The sequence below is a fragment of the Mauremys mutica genome, chromosome 3 (genome assembly GCF_020497125.1).
Source record: "Mauremys mutica isolate MM-2020 ecotype Southern chromosome 3, ASM2049712v1, whole genome shotgun sequence".
Taxonomy (NCBI): domain Eukaryota; kingdom Metazoa; phylum Chordata; order Testudines; family Geoemydidae; genus Mauremys; species Mauremys mutica.
Window position 1 is genome coordinate 60,643,437 of NC_059074.1, and position 23,095 is coordinate 60,666,531.

General features: G+C 39.3%; 1 protein-coding gene across 6 annotated transcripts in view; it reads left to right on the plus strand.

The window, feature by feature from the left end:
- The first annotated feature begins 11,781 nt into the window (after positions 1-11,781).
- MYO6 (myosin VI) overlaps positions 11,782-23,095 on the plus strand; it is a 124,475-nt gene continuing 113,161 nt past the window's right edge. For all 6 annotated transcript variants that reach the window (XM_045011141.1, XM_045011142.1, XM_045011143.1 and 3 more), the window contains exons 1-2: positions 11,782-11,908; positions 19,703-19,772. In XM_045011141.1, coding sequence (XP_044867076.1) covers positions 11,789-11,908; positions 19,703-19,772 — 190 coding nt within the window. In that variant the 5' untranslated portion in view covers positions 11,782-11,788. The remainder of the gene's footprint in view (positions 11,909-19,702; positions 19,773-23,095) is intronic.

The following is a 23,095-nucleotide window of genomic DNA, read 5'->3' on the forward strand; positions in this document are numbered from 1 at the left end:
ATATAAGGATTTTATTTCCTTTTAATTTTGATTTTAGGCCCTTTTTGAGTAAGTTTACTTTACTGAAGTCTTCTTAAAATATAGTGTTCCTGTATTAGTTTTTGGTACCTTTCCTTCCTTGAGGATGTTTGAACTTAATTTTATTGTTATCACTATTAGCAGCTCAGCAATTGTTATTTCTTGACCAACTCCTGCACGTCCTTGGTCTGTGTCCCTGCATGGGTCCATCAGCCATTGCCACCCATGTAGGGAGAAGTGAGCTGTGTGGTGTATACTCCCTTCTTGAGGCTGCACTATCAGTCACAGAGTGACTCTGCTCCTGAGTATGTCTACATTGCAATCAAAGGTGTCGTTGTAGCAAGTGGAGACATACCCAGGCTAGCTTTAATTTAACTAAATTGGGTACCAATAATAATTAAACTGTGGCAACAGAATTGTCACAATAAGAGATGATGGAATTTTAGATTTGGTTTTGGTAAGCACTGAACATCAGAGAAGAGCTGGTTATAGGAGATAACCTTGGATCAAGTGATCATGAGTCAATTTGGTTTAAAGTAAATGGAAGAATAATCAAAACGAAAGGTTTTTTTTAATTTCAAAAGTGTAGACTTTGTGAAATCAAGGGATTTAGTTAAAGAAGTCAACTAACCTGAAGAACTCAAGGACTTAAATGTGGAGGAGGCTTGGAATTTCTTCATATCAACTATACAAAAACCACCTGAAATTTGCATTCCAAGCAAGAGGAAGAAAACTTGTAGGGAAAGGCTCCAACCACAGCCAGATGAATAACCACCTCAACAAGGTTATCGTAAGGAATAAGCAAAGAGCCAATAGGAAATGGAAAAATGCTCAATCAGCATGAAAGCTACATTCTCGATTAAAAAAAAAAAAAGAAGCAAGAATAAAGTGGGAAATGCTAGAAGTCAAGCTGAATTAGCTCTTAAAAGGAAATTAAAATAAAGAACAAGGGTTGTTTTAGTTATATAAATAAAAAGAGAATAAGGAAAGATGAGGTTGGGCCATTATGCAAAGTGGTTGGGAAGGGGATTAAAGATAATCTAGGTGTGGCCAAAAACCTAAATGAATACTTTGCCTGTTTTCAATAAGGATGATAATATGGATGAGGGCAGTATCTCTGATGGAAATGAGTGTCTATAAATGGAAATTAGCACATCTGTGGCAGGAGAAAAAATTAAAGAGCTTCATATGGTCAAATTGTGTGTGTGTGTGTGTGTGTGGAGGATGAGGGAATAATTTCTATCCAGAATACTGAAAGAACTGGCACAAGAGACTGCTAGTCCAGTAGCAAGGATTTTTAATAAATCCGTCTATTTGAGGTAGTACCACATGACTGGAGAATAGCTAACATCATGCCTATATTTAAGAAACGGTAAAAAAGTGATGCTGGCAATTACAGACCTGCTAGTCTGACCTCATGGAGGTAAATGATAATGCAACATGAATTTAGCAAAGACAGATCATGCCAGACTAACCTGATGTCCTCCTCTGATTTTTTTAGATAAGGGAAGTGCAGTAGATTTTAATATACTTGGACTTCGATAAAGCATTTGACATGGTGCCACATGGGAAATTTAGTTACATTAGAAAGATGGGGATCAATATAAGAACTGTAAGGTGGAAAAAGGAATTGGCTAAAGGGGAGAAGTCTCTGGGTTTTGCTGAAAGGTGAATTATAGGACTGGAGGGAAGTTACTAGTGGAGTTCCTCAAGGATTAGTCTTGGGACCAAGTAGGAGTGTGTTAATGGCATTATTTTTGATGATACCAAGTTGGGAGGCATCATCAATACAGAGAACGACTGGAATTTGAGACAGGAAGATCTGGATACCCTTGAAGGGTGACAGAAATGGGATGAAAATGGGATGAATTAAATACTGCAAAGTGCAAGGTCATACGCTTAGGATCTAATAATAAGAATTTCTGCTGTAAGCCGGGGGCTTATGAGTTGGAAGAGACAGAGATGGAGATAGACCTGGGAGTGTGGGTCGATCACAGGATGACTACGGGCCACCGGTGTGATGCGGCTATAAAAAAGGCAAATGCAATCGTGGGATCCTAGGCAAGGCATTTTAAATATAGAAAGAGAGAAGTATTAATCTCCTTATAAAAGGCGCTGGTAAGACCTCATTTGGAATAGTGTATACAGTTCTGGTCATGCATATTGAGGAAAGATGAATTCAGACTGGTACAGGTGCAGAGAAGAGATACTAAGATGATCCAGGGAATGGAGGGCCTGTCTTGAAAGGAGACAGAAAGAGCTTGACTTGTTTAGTCTAGCAAAAAGAAGGCGGAGGGGATATGACTGCTCTTTAGAAATACATCAGGGGGGTAAATACCAGGGAGGCTGAAGATCTATGTAAGCTAAAAGACAACGTTGGCACAAGAGCAAATGGATATAAACTGGCCATGAATAAATTCAGGCTGGAATGTAGAAGATTTCTAACCATCAGAGAGGTGAGGGTCTTGAACAGCCTTCCAATAGGAGTTGGTGGGGGCAAACAACTTAATTATTTTTGAGCAAGAACTGGACAAACTTCTGAGTGTGATTGTAAAATGGAGTAACTTGTGATGGTAGGGAGCAGGGACCAGCAGCCCTGGGGCTCACTTCCCATTAATGCACATCAAAGCTCATGCTTCAGGGCTTCAGCTGGCCACCTGCAGCGGTCAGGAAGGTATTTTCCCCCCCGTATTCTGTTTTATTTTAAATATTTCCTTCCTCTGGAGCATCAGGGATGGCCCTGGTTGGAGACAGAACTTTGGACGCGGTGGGCCAGGGCTCTGAAATGGCACCAGGCATTCTCTTTCTAAGGTGGTGGGCTGGCTGGTTCTTGCTCACATTCTCAGAGTCTAACTGAGGGATCAAGAAGAAATTTTCCCCAAGGTCAGATTGGCAAGACCGGTTTTTTTCCGCTTTTCTCTGTAATGTGTGGGTGGAGATTACTTGCCAGGATTGTCTGGCTATCTCTCACTTAATCATTTCTTTGCCATTGCAGGGGCCTCTGCCACTGGTGCACTTCAGTCTCTCCCATTCTCTGCCTGTAACACATAATAGTCTAGTCTCCTGCAGGTTCTAGTTCTTTGGTCCCGTTTCAGTTGTTGGGTTTAACATGCACTGGATGCTGGTGGTGGTGATCTGTGGTATGTAGAAGGTCAGACTAGATAAACAAGTTGTCCCTTCTGGCCTTAAACTCTATAACTTTATGGGCTAGTCACCTCCAAGTATGTACCCAGGCTCCCTGGTGGGCTCGTACTCAGCTGGCTTGCTGGAGCCCATGCCGCACTATTACAGTATTACAGCCCAGGTTTCACTCTCCATTATGGTGCTGGAGCAAACTAGATTAAAGCTAGTTCAGGTATGTCTACACATGCTACAGTCACACATTCAGTTTCAGTGTAGACATGCCCTGAGTGGCTTATGGTGAAGGGGTAGGTTTCTTCCCTATCCACAGAGGATTACCCCCTTCCTGCAACAGGGTAATAGGTACTTACAGCTAGCCAGGGAAAGTGTTGTAATGTAATAGCAGTTTAGGCAAGGTTTTGCTTTGAGCTATTACACCAAGTAGTCTGCATTTTCTTTTTAAAGATACAAATAAATGCTAGCAGGTGATAGGTATTAAGAATCAATCCTAGTCCCATTGATGATGATGTAAGTCCTGTTACTGGCTTCAGTTTATTCATTTAGATTTATAGAGATGCTTAAAAAAAATTCCCCCTGCCCATATATACTCTAGGCACTCTTGATATGACTTTAAAATGCATCACAAATAATATGCTCTGCTAATTCTTCCTCACCCTCTTTATTTTCAATGCCAGTTAGGAGGAGGGGGAAGATGGGATTTACAGTGTACCCTGAATGGCCTCAGTGCTAGTGGAACCAAAACTTACCCCTCAGTATAGTGGTTAAGACATTAAACAAAAGCTATAAACAAATCTGTCCTGTCCAACGTATCACAGACTTGATTTCTTATGGGATCCTGGCTCCCTTCATGCTGTTCTCTGCAAGCCTGCTTGTTTACTTCTCTCGCACTCATCTTTGTGATTCTGTCTACTCTGCGCTCTGTGAATGTAATGCCTTTCTATTACCAATTTGCCAACTAACTGTCCTCTGCTCCATTCAAATCCCTGACTTGCTTCTTCCCTAATGATCACAAGAGCAAGAAGTGTTTTTTGTTTTTGTTTGTTTTTAAATTAAAAAATCCTATCCACGCTGTTCCATCCTTAGGGTTTCCCTATGTATCACGGTCACTTTTTTTTTTTAACCATGTCAGGCTTTCTTTTGGTAGATTGTTTTTATTTTTCTGGCATATACAGTGCCAAGGACCTCAAGGTTTAAGAAAGAACAATTTAAAGTGACTCTGCCACCTTGAAATCTACTCCGTTAAAAATAACAACAATAAATTATGGTATTTTAAGGTAGTACAGTTGCCTGTGAAACCTCTTGTAATTCTTTTGTTATTTTATAATCCTGTTTTTCTCAATGCCTTATTTTGTTGTGTGAAAGACTTACACAAATAAAAGTGGAAACTGACTGACTACACAAGAGAACCAATGAAACTGTATATTTGACAAATCAAGTTTACTTTATTCACACATGCGTGCGCATGCTTGGAAACTGAAAATGGACTAATGAAGTCCAGTTCCTGGTTCTGAAGGAACAATGCTCAAATGTTTGTACAGACAAACTTCTATAATGCAGCTACTTTCAGTACTATAAAGTTCTCAGCACATTGGAAACTGTACAGGAAGCATCGAATAAATGGGACTTAATAGCCAATGAAATAACGCAAAGTATACTGTTGTGAATCTATTTGTTATGTTTAGCTCAAGAAAACCCTCCATTTTAATTTAACTGAAGCTGCTACAGAATTTCTGGTCATCTGCAATGGAGTGCTGAATGTTGTCATGGAATTGTTTGCTGCAGAGTACACAGGCTTTAGTCCTCAACTGAATACGGAACTAGGGTGGAAAAATGCCATTTAATTGCCATTAACCAACCTATTTGCCCCAATTTTGGCTGTTGTAGAGATTGGCAGCATTTTCCCAAAAGTACTGCAGCATGCTAATCCAGGTGAAAATTGCAGATCAGACTTTTGTACAGTTTTATAAAATGTGTGTAAAATAGGTTCTTTAACAAAACATAACCACGTACATTTTTTTTTGCTACGTTATATATATACCTGCTTGTTTGTGTATCTGGATGCAATCATTGTGATGAGATACTTTCTGTTCTTCAGTGCAGCCAGACCAGTTTTATTTTTCATTTGGTTTAATTAGTTAATTTAGCAATCAGTACAGTGCATTGATGTAGTAAGATGATAGTTCACAGATCGCTTCACACATGAGTGTCTACCTCAGACCTCCGATAACCATGTTAGAAATTGCAACACTTTATGTTGCAATTTGTAGAACTTTCACTATGTTCTTTGTGAAACATGTGCTAGGGTTAAGTTGGACAGAGCACTTGGTTGGAGAATGAAGGAAATCAGAAGTGAGTTTAAAAATGGTTACATTTTAATTCAGTATGCGTAAATGGTAGGATGATGTAATAACTAGAGCCCTGCAAATCTACAGATATCCGCAGATCATATTTGAGGATCGCAGACAGATGCAGATCCAAATTTTATAGCTAGAGCCCTGTAAATCTGCGGATATCTGCTTTATATCCACAGATCATGTTTGTGTATCATGGATTGGATGTGAATACAAATTTTGTATCTACACAGGGTTCTAGTAGTATCTTACACATATGGGGAGTCTTTCATCTAAGGGATTTCTTAGCACTTTACAAATTCAATATATTACAAATATTGATTCTTTTTTTTAAAGATCAATATGTTTGAAACATTGTCTGGGAGAGGAAGAAATAGAGCTGTTAATACTGTTGCTTTTTAACTTGTCTATTTTTATCTGAGGTGAATGTTTGCATTTTTGCCATCGTAGGCTGGGGCCGGCCCCAGGATGCTGAATTTTTTGCATCATAAGCTTCTTATTGCTGGTTGTCCACATTTAGCAGGAATTAGTTTTGGATGTCATCACTGATGTGTAAGATTAATTATTTTCTTGTGTGCTTATTCTGGTACCTTCTGTGTATTAGTTTTAAGCAAACAGCACTTGCTATTTTGTTAACCTTAATTTTTCCTTCTGTGTATCATAAATAAAAGTGTGTGTAAAAATCTTTGCCTATTGCTAAAATATAGCTACTTCTGTTTAACATCTATGTGAGAAATTCAGGACAGGAAGCGAAGAATCCTGTTCCCAGTAGAACTACCAGCAGTGGTCAATGTAATGGAAAAATGAGGAGGGGACAATATTAAAAATATTACTTAAATTAGTTAGAATAACTGTTAGATATGGAGTTGGATTCCAATTGAAGAATAGAATGAATGTTAGTAAAGGAGTCAATATTGCTAAAAAGTTAACTTTCACTTTGGGGGAGGGTACAGCTGACAGAATTGCTGCTGAATGTGTGTATAATCAAATATTAATATAAATCTTAGAAACAGAATTTAGCAGTTAATGAAAAGGTACATTAGTGCTCAGTTCTGTAATGCACTTTAATTGTGAAAACACACCCTTAAAGGGGCAATCAACTTGCATTGTTTTTTGAAACTTACACAAAAAACTTTATCAAATAGTACTATTTTTGAAATCTGTCCCAAAATTTAAAAAAAATGTAAAAATTGAAAAGATGGTTACATTTTTTCCTCAGTTGTTTGTTTAAAAAGATATTTAGGGTGAGCTTGAGAGCAGTGCCACTGATGTTAGGGCCTATCCTTCATCTGCCCTTTCCTTTGTGCACACACCTGCTTTGATATCTGTTTACTTTCAGTCTACACTTACTGGTGATCGACACTGCTGTGATTGATGCAGTGGGGATTGATTTAGTGGATCTAGTGAAGACCTGCTAAATTGACCACCGAGTGCTCTCCAGTCAACTCCAGTAACGAGAAGAATGGGGGAGTGTCTCCTATTGATGCAGCGAGGTGTAGACACCGCAGTAAGACGATCTAAACTGTGTCGACTCCAGCTATGAGTTATTCACATACCTGGAGTAGCGTAACTTAGGTCAACTTACCCCAATGGTGTAGACAAGGCCTCAGTTTCAGTTCTGCTGCTGCTGTCACAATGTGCTTGTAGTGCTTGGGAAGGGTATGCAAAATAGTGAAACTGATTATATGTAATTAGTATCCCTACACAAAATAAATTGAAAAATGGGCGGGGGGAGGAGGGATGTGTTTAACATTTGTTGTAGTAATGTTATGGGTGACTTGTAACAACAACAGGTACCATTTTACAGTGAAAAATATGATTTTCAGTGTCCCTTTTTAAATACTTTTTTCCATTTTTGTATATATTAAATACAGATTGTATGTCAGAGTTTTATATTTTAAACCCACAAAAGCATAGTTTAAATTTTTTTTTGCTCAACTTGCTTTTTTCAATAACGTGCCAAGTGATGGAGAAGTACAAATTCAGAGCTGAGATAGTAATAGAGATGGGTGTATTACTGGTGCCCAAGATGGATAGGTTAGCACAGGAATTGGTATTATGCTGTTTCTTAGTCTTTAAAGGCTTTTAGATAATTGTGAGTGTGGTTATTAAAAATGTTCATCATCTGAGTGGTCAGATAACAGGTCTCACTGTTTTTATTCATCATTAGTATAACTGTGTTAGTGAAGTGGATTTGTAAGGGTACGTCCATACTACCCGCCGGGTCGGCGGGTAGCAATCGACTTCTCGGAGTTCGATATATCGCGTCTCATCTAGACGCGATATATCAAACTCTGAACGCGCTCCCGTCGACTCCGGAACTCCACCACTGCGAACGGTGGTGGCGGAGGCGACGGGGGAGCCGCGGACTTTAATCCCGCGCCGTGAGGACGCTATTCGCGTAGCTGAAGTTGCGTACCTTAGTTCGACCCTCCCCCCGCCGAGTGTAGACCAGGCCTAAGTTCACAGAACATTTGAACAGTAATTGACCAATAAGATGTGAAACAGACTGCAGAGTGTATAAAAAGGCAAAAGCCTGAATAGACAAAGAAAGTCAAAGCCTGAAGATGCTAATTTGAGGGATTGGGTTTCAAATTTAAGTAGAGACAATTCATCAGAAGCCTGACTGTATCTTACGGAAGTGGTAAGAGATATACTATATGTTAATTTCAGGATGTATTTTGTTGTGCAATGTGGTTACAGCTGGAGTATTGGCAATGTTCCTCATAAAAGAAGGCTTTCCCCTGTTTTTAATGGTTGTGTGACATATCACTAAGTGCCAACCTTAGCAAGCATTTTAAAGGAAAATGATAGGCTTATGAAAATGAATGTCTGCTTATGCCTATAAATAAACTTAAATGTTTAGCAGCTGCACCCATAACAATTGGATTTGAGTCATAACAATTGGCTCAAGACTGGCTCACAGTATTTAAAGATCTATAGAACTGTGGTATGTATTTGATCAAATTTACAGAAGTTTAAAAAAAAAAAAAAGGGGGTGGCTAGCAGCCAAGTCTGAGTGAATACAGATGTTGTTCTAAGGGATTTACTGTATGTTGCTGACAACACATGACCAGGATAATCGGGTGTTGTGGACTTTATGGAATGTGGCTGAAGGTTTCAAGTAAACATAAACCAAACTTGACTGTAGAACATAAACTTTTCTGTAGCAGGATAGATGTTGAAGATTTATATTCTGAACATGAGAGAATATAGAATTAGAGGCTTCTGTTATATTCAATACAATTTTTACAATAGTATATATCCCAATAACTTAATTTTTTAATCTTAATTCTAGATTCATACACCCTAAGCCCACCCGCACACTGTCATAGTTTCAAGGTAACTGCACGTGTATTTCCACCCCTATGGTCCACTCAAGGAGTTCCCAAACAGATCTGAGGTCTCCAGCTGTCACCTGTGTGACTCTTGTCCCACTCCCTTAGGACAGGTGATGGTAAGGCTGCACAGCCTTCCTGATACTGATACCCCAGCAAGCCAGTCTGTGTAAAGGTTAGCCTCTGTGCACTGCTTTCTCTCTCCGAGGGCTATGAACAGTGTATTGCCAGCAGTTACAAGTTACCACGTGTCTCTTTCTAAGCAAGCACACTTCGTCTTAAGGTCAAAGCATTACAGAGAAAACACACACAAATCCTAATAAACAGATTTAAACACACATTAGGCATACCAGGAGTCAGTCCTCAGTCTTATGGGGTGCTAGTAGGCCAAAGTCTTTCCAGTCCATCTGCAAGGGTCCTGACGGTTTGCTGGACTACAAAGAAGGTCTTGAGTCAGTTCAAGCTCATCCTATTATCCCAAAAACCCTTTATTTGTCTCCTAGTCTCTGGAAAATCGAGGTTGGGATCAGTATATATAAGCCTCTGAAGGGAGCCCCTCTGGAATTGTTCAGTCTCAGTCACCTTAGTTCACTGTTTTTAATTCCTGGAGGAGCTGTGGTAACCCTCCCCCATACATGAACAATCATGTATAGACTGTAGATTTAATACAGTGGGCCACCACAAATATTTCATGAGGTTGCAATATCTGTCTCACACACATTCTAAGATACAGATGTTAGATATGACGTAATCTTGATAAGACTCCTCAGAGTTCAGTCTTTTTTTATGGAAACACTCTTTTAATATTTAATAATTTTCCCACTGAAAAACAATGCATATTTTAAAGTGAATTCTACTTTGAGAAAAGGCTATGTATAAACTCCATCACCTTACTCCACAAATCTGTTTCCTTTGTATATTCTGTCATATCTGCTTGCATTAGTGTGTGTGTGTATGTGTTTTTAAAGCCACTACTTTCACTATTGCCAGCCATGCGGAACCAGAATAGTACTGGGAGAATGAATTGACATTGTTTGTTTTTTCTGGCTTTGATGTCAATTAAGTTGCAGTTATATGTGTAATGACATTGTCTTCAAATTGTGCTTGGTTATTCCTCTGCAACCACAATAAACATGAGTTGCACCAGATATACCTGAAAGAAAAACTTTGTCCTGCAGTCTTTATTAGAATTCAGAAAGGACATAGCCTGACTTCCAGATCCTGGGTTGAGTTTGCAGGTTTGGCAATTAGAAAGATCACATATTTAGGGGGAAATCATTTGTTTTTTAGCCTGGTAACTGAGCAAAATAGATGTGGAATAAATGAGAAACGTTAACAATGGCTGGGAGAGGGGCAGATGGGGATAGGTTCAGTATTTTGGAGAAAAACAAAACATGGAAGTGACTAAATGTGTCAGTCACCAACTACCCTGATTATTTTGTATGTTGTACTTCCTCCATCCTATTTCATCTGCTCTGTGTCTTCAGATGTAAGTTGAGGGATGTCTGCCTGTGTGTCTACTATGCCCAGCACATTTTGGGCACTAGTGTAATATTACAAATTTAACTACCCTAGATACATCATATTTGAATACATCCTCTAATGGTAGTGGAATCTGAGAAATGAGACTATTGTGCCATAATTAGGTGAAACTTTCTATATCATGAGGACACTTAGAAATACGTTAGAATATAATTTCAAATAATGAGTGTAATTAAAACCAAAGTAGTATATAATGTTTTACAGTTAGCTGTTTGGTGATTGAATGTTTGTAAGCTGTAAATATGTTTTTTCAAAGTTATTAAAACAATTGACTTTTAGAGCTAAATAATGTTTGCATAAATATGTTCTTTTGGGCTGTTTCACTAGCCAGCGGGAGAGGACCTCCTACATATAAGTTCCTCTAGCCCAGTGGTTTTCAATCTTTTTTTTTCATTCAATCTTTAAAAATTTCAGATGAAGGTGCAGACCCCTTTGGAAATCTTAGACATAGTCTGTGGACCCCCAGTTGAAAACCACTTCTCTAGCTCAAGGGGGTGAGAAGGGGGAAAAAAAAGAGTTATTCTTCCATTTAAAGAGTACTTTCATACCTTTCATGGGTGTTTTGTATGTTTATTTGAAGTCTGTTTCCAGTTTAATGATTACTGGTTAGCAGGTTATTTTGGGATAATGGCCAAAGAGTAGATCATATACCAGAAGTGTACTTTTACAAACCCTGAAGCTCTAGAGATGACTGAAGCATATCTCTTTAATGTGTGAATGTGTGTTGAGGGGAAAGGAAGAAACTGGCAACTGGAATGAACCTGTTTGCCAGACTCGGTGGAATCCACAAATCTGATTTATAATCTATATAATGGAGATTATGTAGTATTAAATTAGTTATCCAGAATGAAGACTAGTTCAGTATATAAAAATATTGTGTTGGGCCTATTCAGAAAGTCCAAATCCAGGCAAAATTCCTATTTAATTCAGTTGCCGTTGTATGTGTTGAGTAACTCTGTAAATTGTTAGTCTCTAAGGTGCCATGAGTACTCCTGTTCTTTTTGCGGATACAGACTAACATGGCTGCTACTCTGAAATCTGTAAATTGAGCACTTGTTTAGGTACCTAACTTTAGGAATCCAAGTTTCAAAAATGTTGGCCTTAGATCTTTAGCCTTTTCAGATGCCTGTGTTTTTGCATAACAAATGGTGCATTTTGAATTCAAAACATAATCTAAAACTGTTCCAAAGAGCGTTTGCACAGAGGTTACAGTAAAAGTTCTTTAATCAATAAGACGTACATATGGGTGTAACTACTTAATACTAGAAATCAGTGTTTCATGTTCTCATTTTATATACTCTGTGTTTGGATTAAAAATAACAAATTAAAGTTTGTAGACAGTTGGTCAGATTTTTATACAGTTTCTTTTTTTTCTTACAGGAATAGTGAATAGTTCCAATGATGGAGGACGGGAAGCCTGTTTGGGCTCCACACCCAACTGATGGGTTTCAGATGGGGAATATCGTGGATATTGGCCCTGACAGCTTAACTATTGAACCATTAAACCAGAAAGGCAAGGTAAGAAAGGGATTAAGGAATCCTTAAAGAACTATACCATCACATAGTTCTATGCATAGAGCACAACAATGGGAGTCAATTTCTAATCTCTGCTTTGTCTCTGGCTTGAGCAATTCACTTAACATTTCCTTGCCTCAGCTTCCTCAGTACAAAGAAAAATGATCATAATATTGAATTCTGCAGTACTGGCTCCCACTGGCAAGAAACACATAGTTTCTGGTTGCCAGATTTCCATGTATCTGCAGTATCTATAGTAAGTAACTGAATATGTGTGTGTCTTTCTGTGCAGTGTTACTTTTCCCATATTGAAACTGAGACTGGCTCAGGATCTGTCTTTGAGATGACACCTCCTTTTTCTCCCTCCCCCATGCTTGCTTTTATAATGGTTCAAAATCTAGGATGAATTATAAACACAAATTTTGGTTGTATTGATTGTCATATTTCCTCCCCTCTTTCCTATAGCTTCACAGTTTCAATAGAATTAATTTTATAAGGGAAAAGTGTTTTCTGAGAACACTTCATAAATGTCTGAAAGCATTATGTATTACCTGATAGGTAATTCTGAGGGATACTGAATAATGTATTTGAAACCATAGTGTCTTAACCCTCAGATGTGTTAAGACTAGTGAGACATGAGTACCACTAACTTGGGTCTTTGTACCTCAGGAAGCCCAGAATATTAAAGATAAAATTGAAAACCTGTAAATAAAACCCCCCACTGCATTTATGGTGAGTGAAACATTGGTAATTGAAAAATACCCATGATGCTGGGGAAAACCATTTTTAAGGAGTAATTTAAGGAATTTAGTAGCAACAGTTACATTCCATCAGTCTCCTCCAGATGACATCTTCAAAAGTAATATGGTCTCAAACCACAAAGAGCTCTTTGGATTATATTTTTGAGATGATTCTGACTTAATTTGATGCAATGGCTTAATTCAGTGTTGAAGAGGAGATGGATTCCTTGTCCTAACATATGAACTTTCAAATTGGTAGAGTTTTCACAATGTTATTCACATCCAATGGTCTTAAGCTGAACATCAATTTATGACAGAGAGTATCTTCATATTATAAGAAATTTTGTGCTACCCAGTTATTTTAGTTCAGCTAGCCAAGAAGTTATGTTTTTACATTTCACTGGCAAGAGTGGTAGCAGCTGTGTTTTAAAGTCTTCATGTTTTGGTGTTTCTGAAGATTACTTAAATTGTGTGTGATTTCCAACAAGTTCCCCCTCATTATAACTTAATTTGTAGGAAAGGAGAATACCCTCATTTTCTCATCAGCTTTCTCATATTGACAATTGCAGGGAATTTAGTCACAGGTCAAGAGGTGACAGAGCAGACCTTCCTTTTCTGGGGGACCTGGGTATATATCTTAGGAAGAAACCTGAATAGGAAGCTGGTCATCTTTGCTTGATTAAAAATATAACCAAGTGTAATGCCATCTGATGTCATTCTTCTTCATGGTAAGAGCCAAAGATAGATACAATAGGCACTTCACCTTGTTTACACCTTGGTGTCAGAACCAGAAATTTCAGGTTGGAGTGTACTGCATATTGTGAAATTACTCTTAAGAAGTCTGCAAATGACCTAGACAAATTATCTATATATCCTTTCTCATCTACCCTGAAAAGTTTTAATAGGGTTTTCTTGCCACTCCTACGAGCCTGGGAAAGCTGTTTGCCCCAGCTGGCACTGCAGGTCATCAGACCCTAAATTATTGACCATCATCATTCTCAGTGGCTGCTGTGGGACTCAGTGCCCTAATATCCAGGTTATTGCTCCAAGCTTCTGTTGCAGAATTTCATGCCTTGCCAGCACCACCACCTCTTCCCCTCAGCAGATGAGAGACAGCACCCTGGATGTGGAGGAACCAGAAGGCCTTGAGGGGCCTCTTGGTCCACTGTTTTTCTTTCTACTACACCCTCTCCCGGCCTTCATTCTTTAAGACCAGAAGTTTCCTCTGTGTACACTGGTCAATATTTAACTTGGTATCATTACCAAAGATAAATGAGAGTATTTTCCACAATGGACAGGGACTCAGAATTTCTAATTGTGGGAGATTTTTTTTTACCTGAAAGAGTGGCTGCCTCAATATGTGGGCATTTCACTGGCAGTCCAGTCCAGGCAGGCATTATCTCAGCCCCTGCTTTGCCATGAAAACTTTCAGGTGGCATCAGGCCAGCAACAATGAATAAACAAACAAATGTGAATTGTTATCTGATTTCTAAGTAACTCTGTATGCTTTCATAGCATGGGTGGACAGTATTATAAGTATGCTGCCTCTCGGCCTAAAAATTGCATGTCCTACAGACTTCTTTTACTCTGGAAAGAGAAGAGTGAAAAAGTGTCATTCAAATATGTTTCATTCAGCTATATGGGGCTTTGATCCTTGGAATCAAATACTCAGGGAAATCAGTTCTGAGCTATCTTAGTGGTACGATAAACTTTATGGAAAGCAGTGGCTATTCAGAGCCAGCAGAAAAGTCAATTTACGATCCTGACTCCTGTTACACACTATGGAAAGGAATACAGATCATGCGACAAGTTGAAGCAGTCTGTGAAGTACATAAGAGAAAATATCTCTTCACAAGTGGTAGCAGGGTCATTAGCTGCTCATTTTTGCCTCAGAGCTATCTCTAAAATGGCTCTGTCTGGAGTTAGACCCTAAATTGGTGCCAGGCTCTCTCAATTTGGGAGCAAAATGGCTACCTATAGCTTTGACCAAAAGAGCTCACTGGACATTGTGAGGAGGGACCCTGTAGAGTTGTGCAAAAATTTCAAGAGCAACTTTGTCCCATTCCCAGTCCCAGCAACCTGGAAAGACCATGACATGAATGAAGTAATCCAAAATCTACTTCAGATTGGAATATTGCTACCTGCTCCCAATGCTATTTCTAGGCTCAGAGAATTGGGGACAAGCAGAGCAGAGCCCTGTCTAAAACATCTAAATAAGTTCTGAGTGGAGGCTAGTCTTCAAAGCATTCCCATTTCATTATCCTCTGACAATTCCTATGTTTTGCAGATGGATGGCAGCTATTTTCTTTTCCCAACTTCAAATATTACCATACTATTTTACATGCGCTCCCAAGGTCTCTCTCGAGGATCTTGGTAGTAATTATACTGGCTTTAGAAAAGAAGAACATTCACTTATTTCTTCCTGGACAATGTTTCTGATCTGGGTTCTGGACAACAGAGAAAACTGAAACAAACACATGGAATGATGTAGTTCCTGGAGTATCTTGGATTCAGGGCAAACACAAATACATGGTGCCAGGGAAGCCAGTGATAGGCCTGAACTGAGAATGAATCTATCAGGTAAAAGATCTCATCTCAGGAGAATGTTAACAGAAGATGGCCATAATAGAAAGTGGTGTCAAAGAGATGCAAACTCAATTCCTATTGGTTCCTGTTGGGATTTCTGGTCTGATACACAGGCATGCTTCAGTGATCCAGAGTTCATATGATATCTATCCAGTAATTCTCTGTATCCCTTCTGCATTGCTACTTCATCCATTGGCAGATCTATGTTCTCTGCTCCTACAACTGGTGAATGCAGAGAATCATGGTTTTTATTTTTGGGTTTTTTTTTTGTTTGTTTTTAAACATCTTCCCAGTTCAGTTCAGGGTATGTGTAACAGATGGGGAAAGCACAGCATCCATCAGCTAGAACACAGTGATTCATTGGGGTCTCAGTGCACAGTTCCTTCCATGGATAACAGAACAATTCTGATCATGACACCCACCCCTTGGAAAATGGACTTTAGTCATGGGGGAAAAAACCCTGTTCTCACTGTGCTTTGAACAGGGGGGTTTCCAGCTCTCTTGCCCAAGAAAGACTCCTCTGCAGAGTCCATTCAGAGTCAATGGCCCTGGTGGTAGCAGTCCCACTGTATCCCAGCGGGAGAGCCATTCAATGCTGATGGCCTTTGATGGTTCCGTTATGGCTTTCCAGACAGCTTCCTCACTACATGTCAAGTTCCTACTACAAAATGGATGATATAATAACGTGACTGTTACAATTACAAATAGCATTTATAAAACCAAGTAGAATTCATAATTGGACACTGACAGTCTTCCCCACACCATCACACTGCCTATCAAGGGGGAGATTAACACCAAGGCTTATCTGGCAAAATCAGATTTGCAGAGTGACTGATGCTCTCCGAAATACATTGCTCATTACAGGTCAGTTTGCTGGGCTGCTGATTAACCTTTTTGCATATGGAAATAATAAATAAAGTGCTCTACAGTCTCTCTGTCAGGACCTTGGATGTGGAGTGGTGAATGGCATCTTACAAACCTGGTCAAGGTCCCTACTACATATGTCTTCCCACTTTTCCCACAGCTCCTCGGGAGATTACAAAAGAGGTGTGAGGGAGCAGCAGTGATACCTATTTAGGCCTTTCTGGCTAAAGAGGTTAATCAAGCCTGAGAGCTATAATCTAGTATTGGCTCCTTGGATGCCTCTGTCATACAGAGGAGGTGAGCTAATGCAAGACCGGCAATCCATCGGAGACCAAACTTGTTTACAATAAATACTTGAATTAAGGGAGTATTGCTTTCAGGAACCCCAAAAGAGAAGTCAACAAATACAGCTTATTCCACTGCCTAGTGCAAAGTCCATATTTAATTACAATGATATACCAGTGACATACAACCTTGAGTTCCTACTGGAAGGCTTTGTTGTGGGTGTATGAATGTTGAAGCAAAAAGGTCAAGTCTCTGTGGCATAATGTTCTTAAAATGTTAATGAAAAGGAAGTTTTATACAAATCTCACCATTAAATGCATCCTTAGGGCATTGCTTTTATTCCAGCCCCGCAAGGTCATAGAGAATGACCTTGGAACCTCATTCTGCTCTTCAGAGCACTACCCTAAAAGAACCTCTGCAGGAGGTGTTGTTACACTTCCTATCCATTAGAGTAGGATTTCAAATGGCTACTATCTCCAATCAGACAAGGTTTTTTTTTTTTTATTTGATGTTGGAAGCTTCCTCTAACAGGACCCAATATTATACTTTCAATTCAGTCCTCACAATTGTCACAGCATTCATTTCCTAAGTACATTCAAGACTATTCCTCCTTTGGTTAAGTATCCTAGTCCAGCACTTAGGAGCGGTGGAAATCTCAGGGCAGTGTTGTCATATCTCCAATATAGAAACCTGCTAGATGGCCAACAAAGCAGAAGTTCACCAAATTCTGCATATTGGTCATTCAGTCCTAGCCAATGCCATTTCCTTTTTCTTTTTTTTCTTTTTTGGCAGAAGTCTTATCCATGCCTTAGTGCACACGGTTTGGTGGAGGAGGTATTTGTACAGGATATTTACCTTGTTTTGGTTTTCCACATTTAAAGGATGATCCTGCTTCCCATCCTGGAGGCACACTGCTATGAAAGCTCCATTGTAATAGATCTGTGGACCTTAGCATGAAGAGAAACAGGAACCTGTTTTTCTGCTTACATGAAAAGGTCCTCAGATCCCTACCCTGGAGACAAATAGATCATCCAGGATAGAGATGGAAATTGACACTTGAGGATTTGTGAGTTTTGTTGTTTTGGGTTTTTTTTGTTTATGTGGGATTTACCATGCTCTCAGTAGGAGACATTGTTGTGCTTTTCCTTCAAATCCTTTTCCTTCAAATCTGTAATTTAGGAAAGTAGATTTCAATTTTTTCTGATGGGGGAGAATTTCAGGAGGCTGAGCAGCTCTCTGCTACCAGTGACTGACAGGACTGGTTTTGCCCCCAAGCTTCAAGCAGACTGAAAGAAAACATGCCAGAAGAGAGAGGGGACTCTGTCTCACTCGGCCCCTGTCCCCAGCAGCTGGGTCTGGGAAGGGGTTGGCCCGGTGCTGTCCTCTCAGCCAGGCTCTCTCAGGCAGCTGCTGCGCCACACAGAGCAGCGACCCAGAGTGGCCAGCATGAGAAGTGGCTGGTCCTGCCCCTTCTGCTCCCGGTCCGACTGCCAGGGAAAGGGGACGAGCATGCTGGGTGGGGGCGGGGAGCCCCTATCCCCCCCCCCAGCAGGCCAAGCAGAAATCGGGGGGGAGGGGAGTAGGGGGGCGGAAAGAGGGGGCACTTGATCCTGTATGCCCCACCCCCACTCCAATGTGTCGCCTATGAAAGGGCTCTCCATGGCTGCAACATGCTTCACTGAACAACATTTCTATCTAGCAGCTATATAGATTTCCCAAGGAGGACTGGCTAATCTAGATTCTGACCATCTCCAAGGCAACGTGTAGCCCCTCCTTTATAATGTTTTAGCACATAACACTAATGAGAGGTAGGAAGGGGAAAAAAAGGGAGTATCAGGACAAGAAGTGTATGACCCATGAAGAGTCTCCTATACCAAGGAAGGAAATCATGGAAGCTTTTTTACTGTTTTCCAACTGGCAACACTTAGTTTATAGACACTTTAATACTTCAATTTAAGAAACCTGCCACTTCAAAATGAAGTGGAATTGTGGCTGCTTAATGCTGTGTGAAATTTTAGATTGTGAGACCTACATTGTATTGTTTCTATTGTACTGAAGAAAGAGGGTGTCTTAGACTGTGACAGAAAACAAGATGTTTATCTTGAGGGTTTCTCTCTGAGCAAAGCTTTAAATAGACAAACTTGCTTAAAATGTTAAGATCATTACTTATGCTAGACAAAGATCTTGTTGTTGTCTTTTGCCATTTTAGATAAAGTAGACTAATCTCACTGCCTTAATCTCCTTCTCCTCATGGAAATTATCTTTGTAGCAGCATAGCAACTGTAACATTAATTGATACAACAAGGCTCATTCATAGATAGCTACAATTCTCTAATGTAAATAACCTGTGCATGCTGTATAGACTCAGATAAAATGTCTGAACAAAAGTGTGTAATTTGTTAAAAAAATGCAATAGCATGTTTGAACACTGTGGACACGCCGATCGATCTGTTCTTGCATGTTTTCTTTCCTTTTTAAAACAATATAAATTACAATTTCTGGAGTATTAGAGACAAGTTTGCTCTTGTTACGAATTTGTTCCAGTGAGTGATGAACACTGGCTAAGTGGTTTTCTTGTGTAACTGAAATACAGGATTAAAGGAAGTGCTTGTAAAATCAAAATTCAGTGTTTGGGAATATACTGTGTGTTACTATTTGTATAGCTAATGTCATGTATTTTACAATGGGAATGTATTTAAATGAGATAGTAGTACTGAGGCATGATTGAGGGTACTATGCTAGGAATTGGGAGACTTGGATCTTATTCCTAGAGCTGCTATTGACTTGCTGTATAACTCTGAACAAGTCCCATCCTTTTTGAGTCTGTTTCCTTTTGAATAAAATACATATAACTATGTTACTGTTTTCTATCACTGAAGTATCTAAATATGTGGGGATAGTGCTTACCTTTAAAGCACTTAGCATTTTTCATCCATAGATCCCCAAGTATTATTATTAGTAGTACAGTTGAGACTATGATTGCTGTAGTGCAGCTATCTTTACCATTAGTATCCCTCCATTTGTCTAAATACGAGAATGATAAATGCTCATGATCAGGAGTGTATCTTTGTTTATACAATACCTATTATGATGAGGCCCAAATCCTTGATCAGTGTCCTTAGGAGCAACTGCAGTAGAAGTAAATTGTTGCGGTGGTTGAGCGAACACACTAAAACTTGCCACAGTAAAATATAGAAATGGCAAATTTTCACTTTTCTTAACACAAATAATACACTTATTGAAAACACAGCTCCCAACATCTTAGAGCCACTTTCTCATCTGCAGCTGAAATTCTGAGAATATCAATGTTTTTATCGGACAGACTTTTCTGGCTGTTATCAACCAAGTGTTTCCTGCAGAAGAGGACAGTAAAAAGGATATGGAGGATAATTGTAAGTATGTATTTTAAAGTGTGTGTGTATATATAATAGCAAGGATCCATTTGTTTTGTAACCAAATCTATACTTCTCTCTGTTTGTTTGCTTGATGTTGCACATAACATTAATGGATCTTTATTGCTATAAATGTATCTTACGTTTAAACCAATTTTAAGAGGCAGTTGTACCTTACATTTATTGCTGTTCTCAATTCTCAAAGGAGCATGCAAAAGGAGAATGTTTCATTCCAGCATGCGAGCTGCAGTACTCTTCTAAAACAGTAACAAAACTAATGCCAATTTGATTTGCATATGTTAAATCAACTGTGCATCATAGTACAGTAGTGACACGATTAATCAGTTTAACGGACAGTAGAGTGAGCTACATGCAGCAATACAGGGCTTGATTTGATCTTTTGTTACGTGTTGAAAAACTACCTGTTTTGTCAGACAGTACTCAATTTTGCGAGTAGTGATGGAAGAGGGATGCTGTATACCCAAAATGTTAAGGCTGTTGTACGCTTCTGTACTTTTCCTCCTTTTTTTAATCTGGCAGCAGTGGCTAGAATTTTGTTGTTGCCTTATGCAATATAATCTGTTTGCAGAGTGGTTTATTTTCTGGGGGGAAAAAACTGAAGACGTTGTCTTTTTAAATTTTGCTTCCCAGGGATTGTTGGCCTGGATGTTTGAGATTGCCTTTTACATGGTCGCCAAGACTAGCTTCTGCTGCTCTTAATATAAAATACAAAGAGGGTGAGATTTTCAAAAGCACTACATGAGTTAGGACCACAAGTCCTGTTGAAAGCAATAGCATCTACTTCCTGTGACTGAACCTAGATATGTAGCCACTCTGCAACAATGAGTAAAAAAAAAAGACCTGAAACTTGTGATATCATGTACAGTGTAGGGTCATTATAGGTAGAACTGGTAGCTAATGTTTTCATTTAGAAGGTTGTCTTTTCAGTGCTTATAATTTTGCCTTCCTGCTGGGTGTCTGTCTCAGGCTTATTTTTATTTACTGATTGATTTAAAGTGTCAAATAATTAAGCAGTTTTTGAGAACAAGGTTAGGGAAAAATACTTTGCTTGTGTTTTTTTTAAAAAAATTGTTCACTCCCATTTCATTGAGATGCTCTAGAACCTCAGTTTTTTGGAGCAGGAACTTGATGTTTTGTAAGGGAGTTACCCTGTGGTAACAGGGATCTACATTTTACCATCTCTGTGAAAATCTGCCCCAGTTTGATTGGGTTATAAGCATCTGAATATAAATTCTCATATTTATTTAGTTATTTATTTTATTTGGCATATGCAATCTGGTCTAGCCAAGCCATAGCGTTCTTATCAACAGTGTTCAAGGCACGAATATCTCTAGGAAGTTCAGTCATTTTTCAGTCCTCAACAATGTGTGTCATTGTTTATGGCTGCCCACATTGACATAGTGACCTCTTGTATACTCAGTAGATTATACTGAGTATAGATTACATCTGCAATGAGTATGCTCCATCCCTACACATCTCCTAGCCATTGCCTGGACTGCATAGTGAGCTAGTTCCACAGAGCAAGTGAGCATGCTTCATCCCTGGACTGCAAGGGATGAGTGGGACTTTCCCTACAATGTCTCCTCATGAATCTTGGGAGCTGATTGGCTCTCCTGTGCCTTCAGTACCTTCCTGCTTGTGCCCAGGCAGTGTGGAGGAGAAAGAGGAAGCATCCTTGTTAAGATAGCCGTGGGAGGCAGACTTGTTGAAAGTCTCTGGTAAGGGTAGAAGTGGTAAAAAATGAGGATATCATTGTAGGGTTCTACAATAGACCACCTAACCAGGAAGGAAAGGTGGATGAGACCTTTTTTAAACAACTTAATGAAATCTTCCAAAACAGAGGACTTGATGGTGATGATTGACTTCAACTACCCAGACATCTGTTGGGAAAATAATACAGCAGGACACAGATTATCCAACAAATTCTTGGAATGCATTGGTGGCAACTTTTTATTACAGAAGACAGAGAAAGTGACTAGCGAAGATGCTGGCAAACAGGGAGGAACTTGAATAAAAATGACCATGAAATTAGATAGAGTTCATGATTCTCAGGAATGGTAGGAGGAAAACAGAAGATTAGAGACAATGGACTTCACAAAGGCAGACTTTAGCAAAGTCAAATAATTGGTAGGTCAGATCCAATAGGAAGCAAGTCTAAGGGAAAAAAGAGCTCAGGAGAGTTTGCAGTTTTTTAAAGACACATAAAGGGCACAAAAGCAGACTATCCTAATGCATAAGAAAGATAGGAAATATGGTAAGAGGCCAATCATGCTTAACCAAGACATTTGCGATGACTTGAAACTTGAAAAAGAGTCATACAAGAAGTGGAAACTAGGTCAGATTACAAAGGATGAACATAAAAAAAGCCAACAAGCATGTAGGGAAAAAATTAGAAAGGCTAGGCACAAAATGAGATTAAACTAGGTAGAAATATAAAGGGTAACAAGAAAACATTTTACAAATTCATGGGAAGCAAGAGGAAGGCCAGGGATCCAGTAGACCCATTACTTAATGAGGAGGGAAAGACAATATCAGAAAACACAGCAATGGCCAAAGTGTTAAATGCCTTTTGTATGTCAGTTTTCAGCAAAAAAGTTAGCAATGACTGGGTGGCTAACATAGAGAACATCAAGGTAAATGTGGTAGGATCTGACTCTAAAATAGGAAAAGAACAAGTTAAGAATTACTTAGACAAGTTAAAGCAGCAAAGAGTCCTGTGGCACCTTATAGACTAACAGGCGTATTGGAGCATGAGCTTTCGTGGGTGAATACCCACTTCGTCGGATACATGCATGTATTCACCCACGAAAGCTCATGCTCCAATACATCTGTTAGTCAATAAGGTGCCACAGGACTCTTTGCTGCTTTTACGGATTCAGACTAACATGGCTACCCCTCTGATATTAGACAAGTTAGATGTCTTCAGGTTGGCAGAGTCTGATGCAAGAAACTGTCTGAACAGAACTCTGAGTCATTAGTCATTATCTTTGAGGACGTGAATGATACCTGAGGACTGGAAAATGGCAAATATACTACCTATCTATAAAAAGTGGAATGAGGACAACCCGGGGAATTATGCACCATTCAGAGTAATGCATAAGAAAGATAGGAAATCTGCTCAGGATAAAGCCTAAGTATTTCCTTTATTGACCTTACTGTAGAAGACTTAAATGTGTAGGAAAGGAGTTTTCCTTCTGCTAGTATCTATTTGTATTCTCCCATAGCGAAAGATGCCTTCCCTAAGCAGTCCACATGTGCTTCTTGTTGGAGTTGTACAAGCCAAAGGGCGGCCATGGGAATCT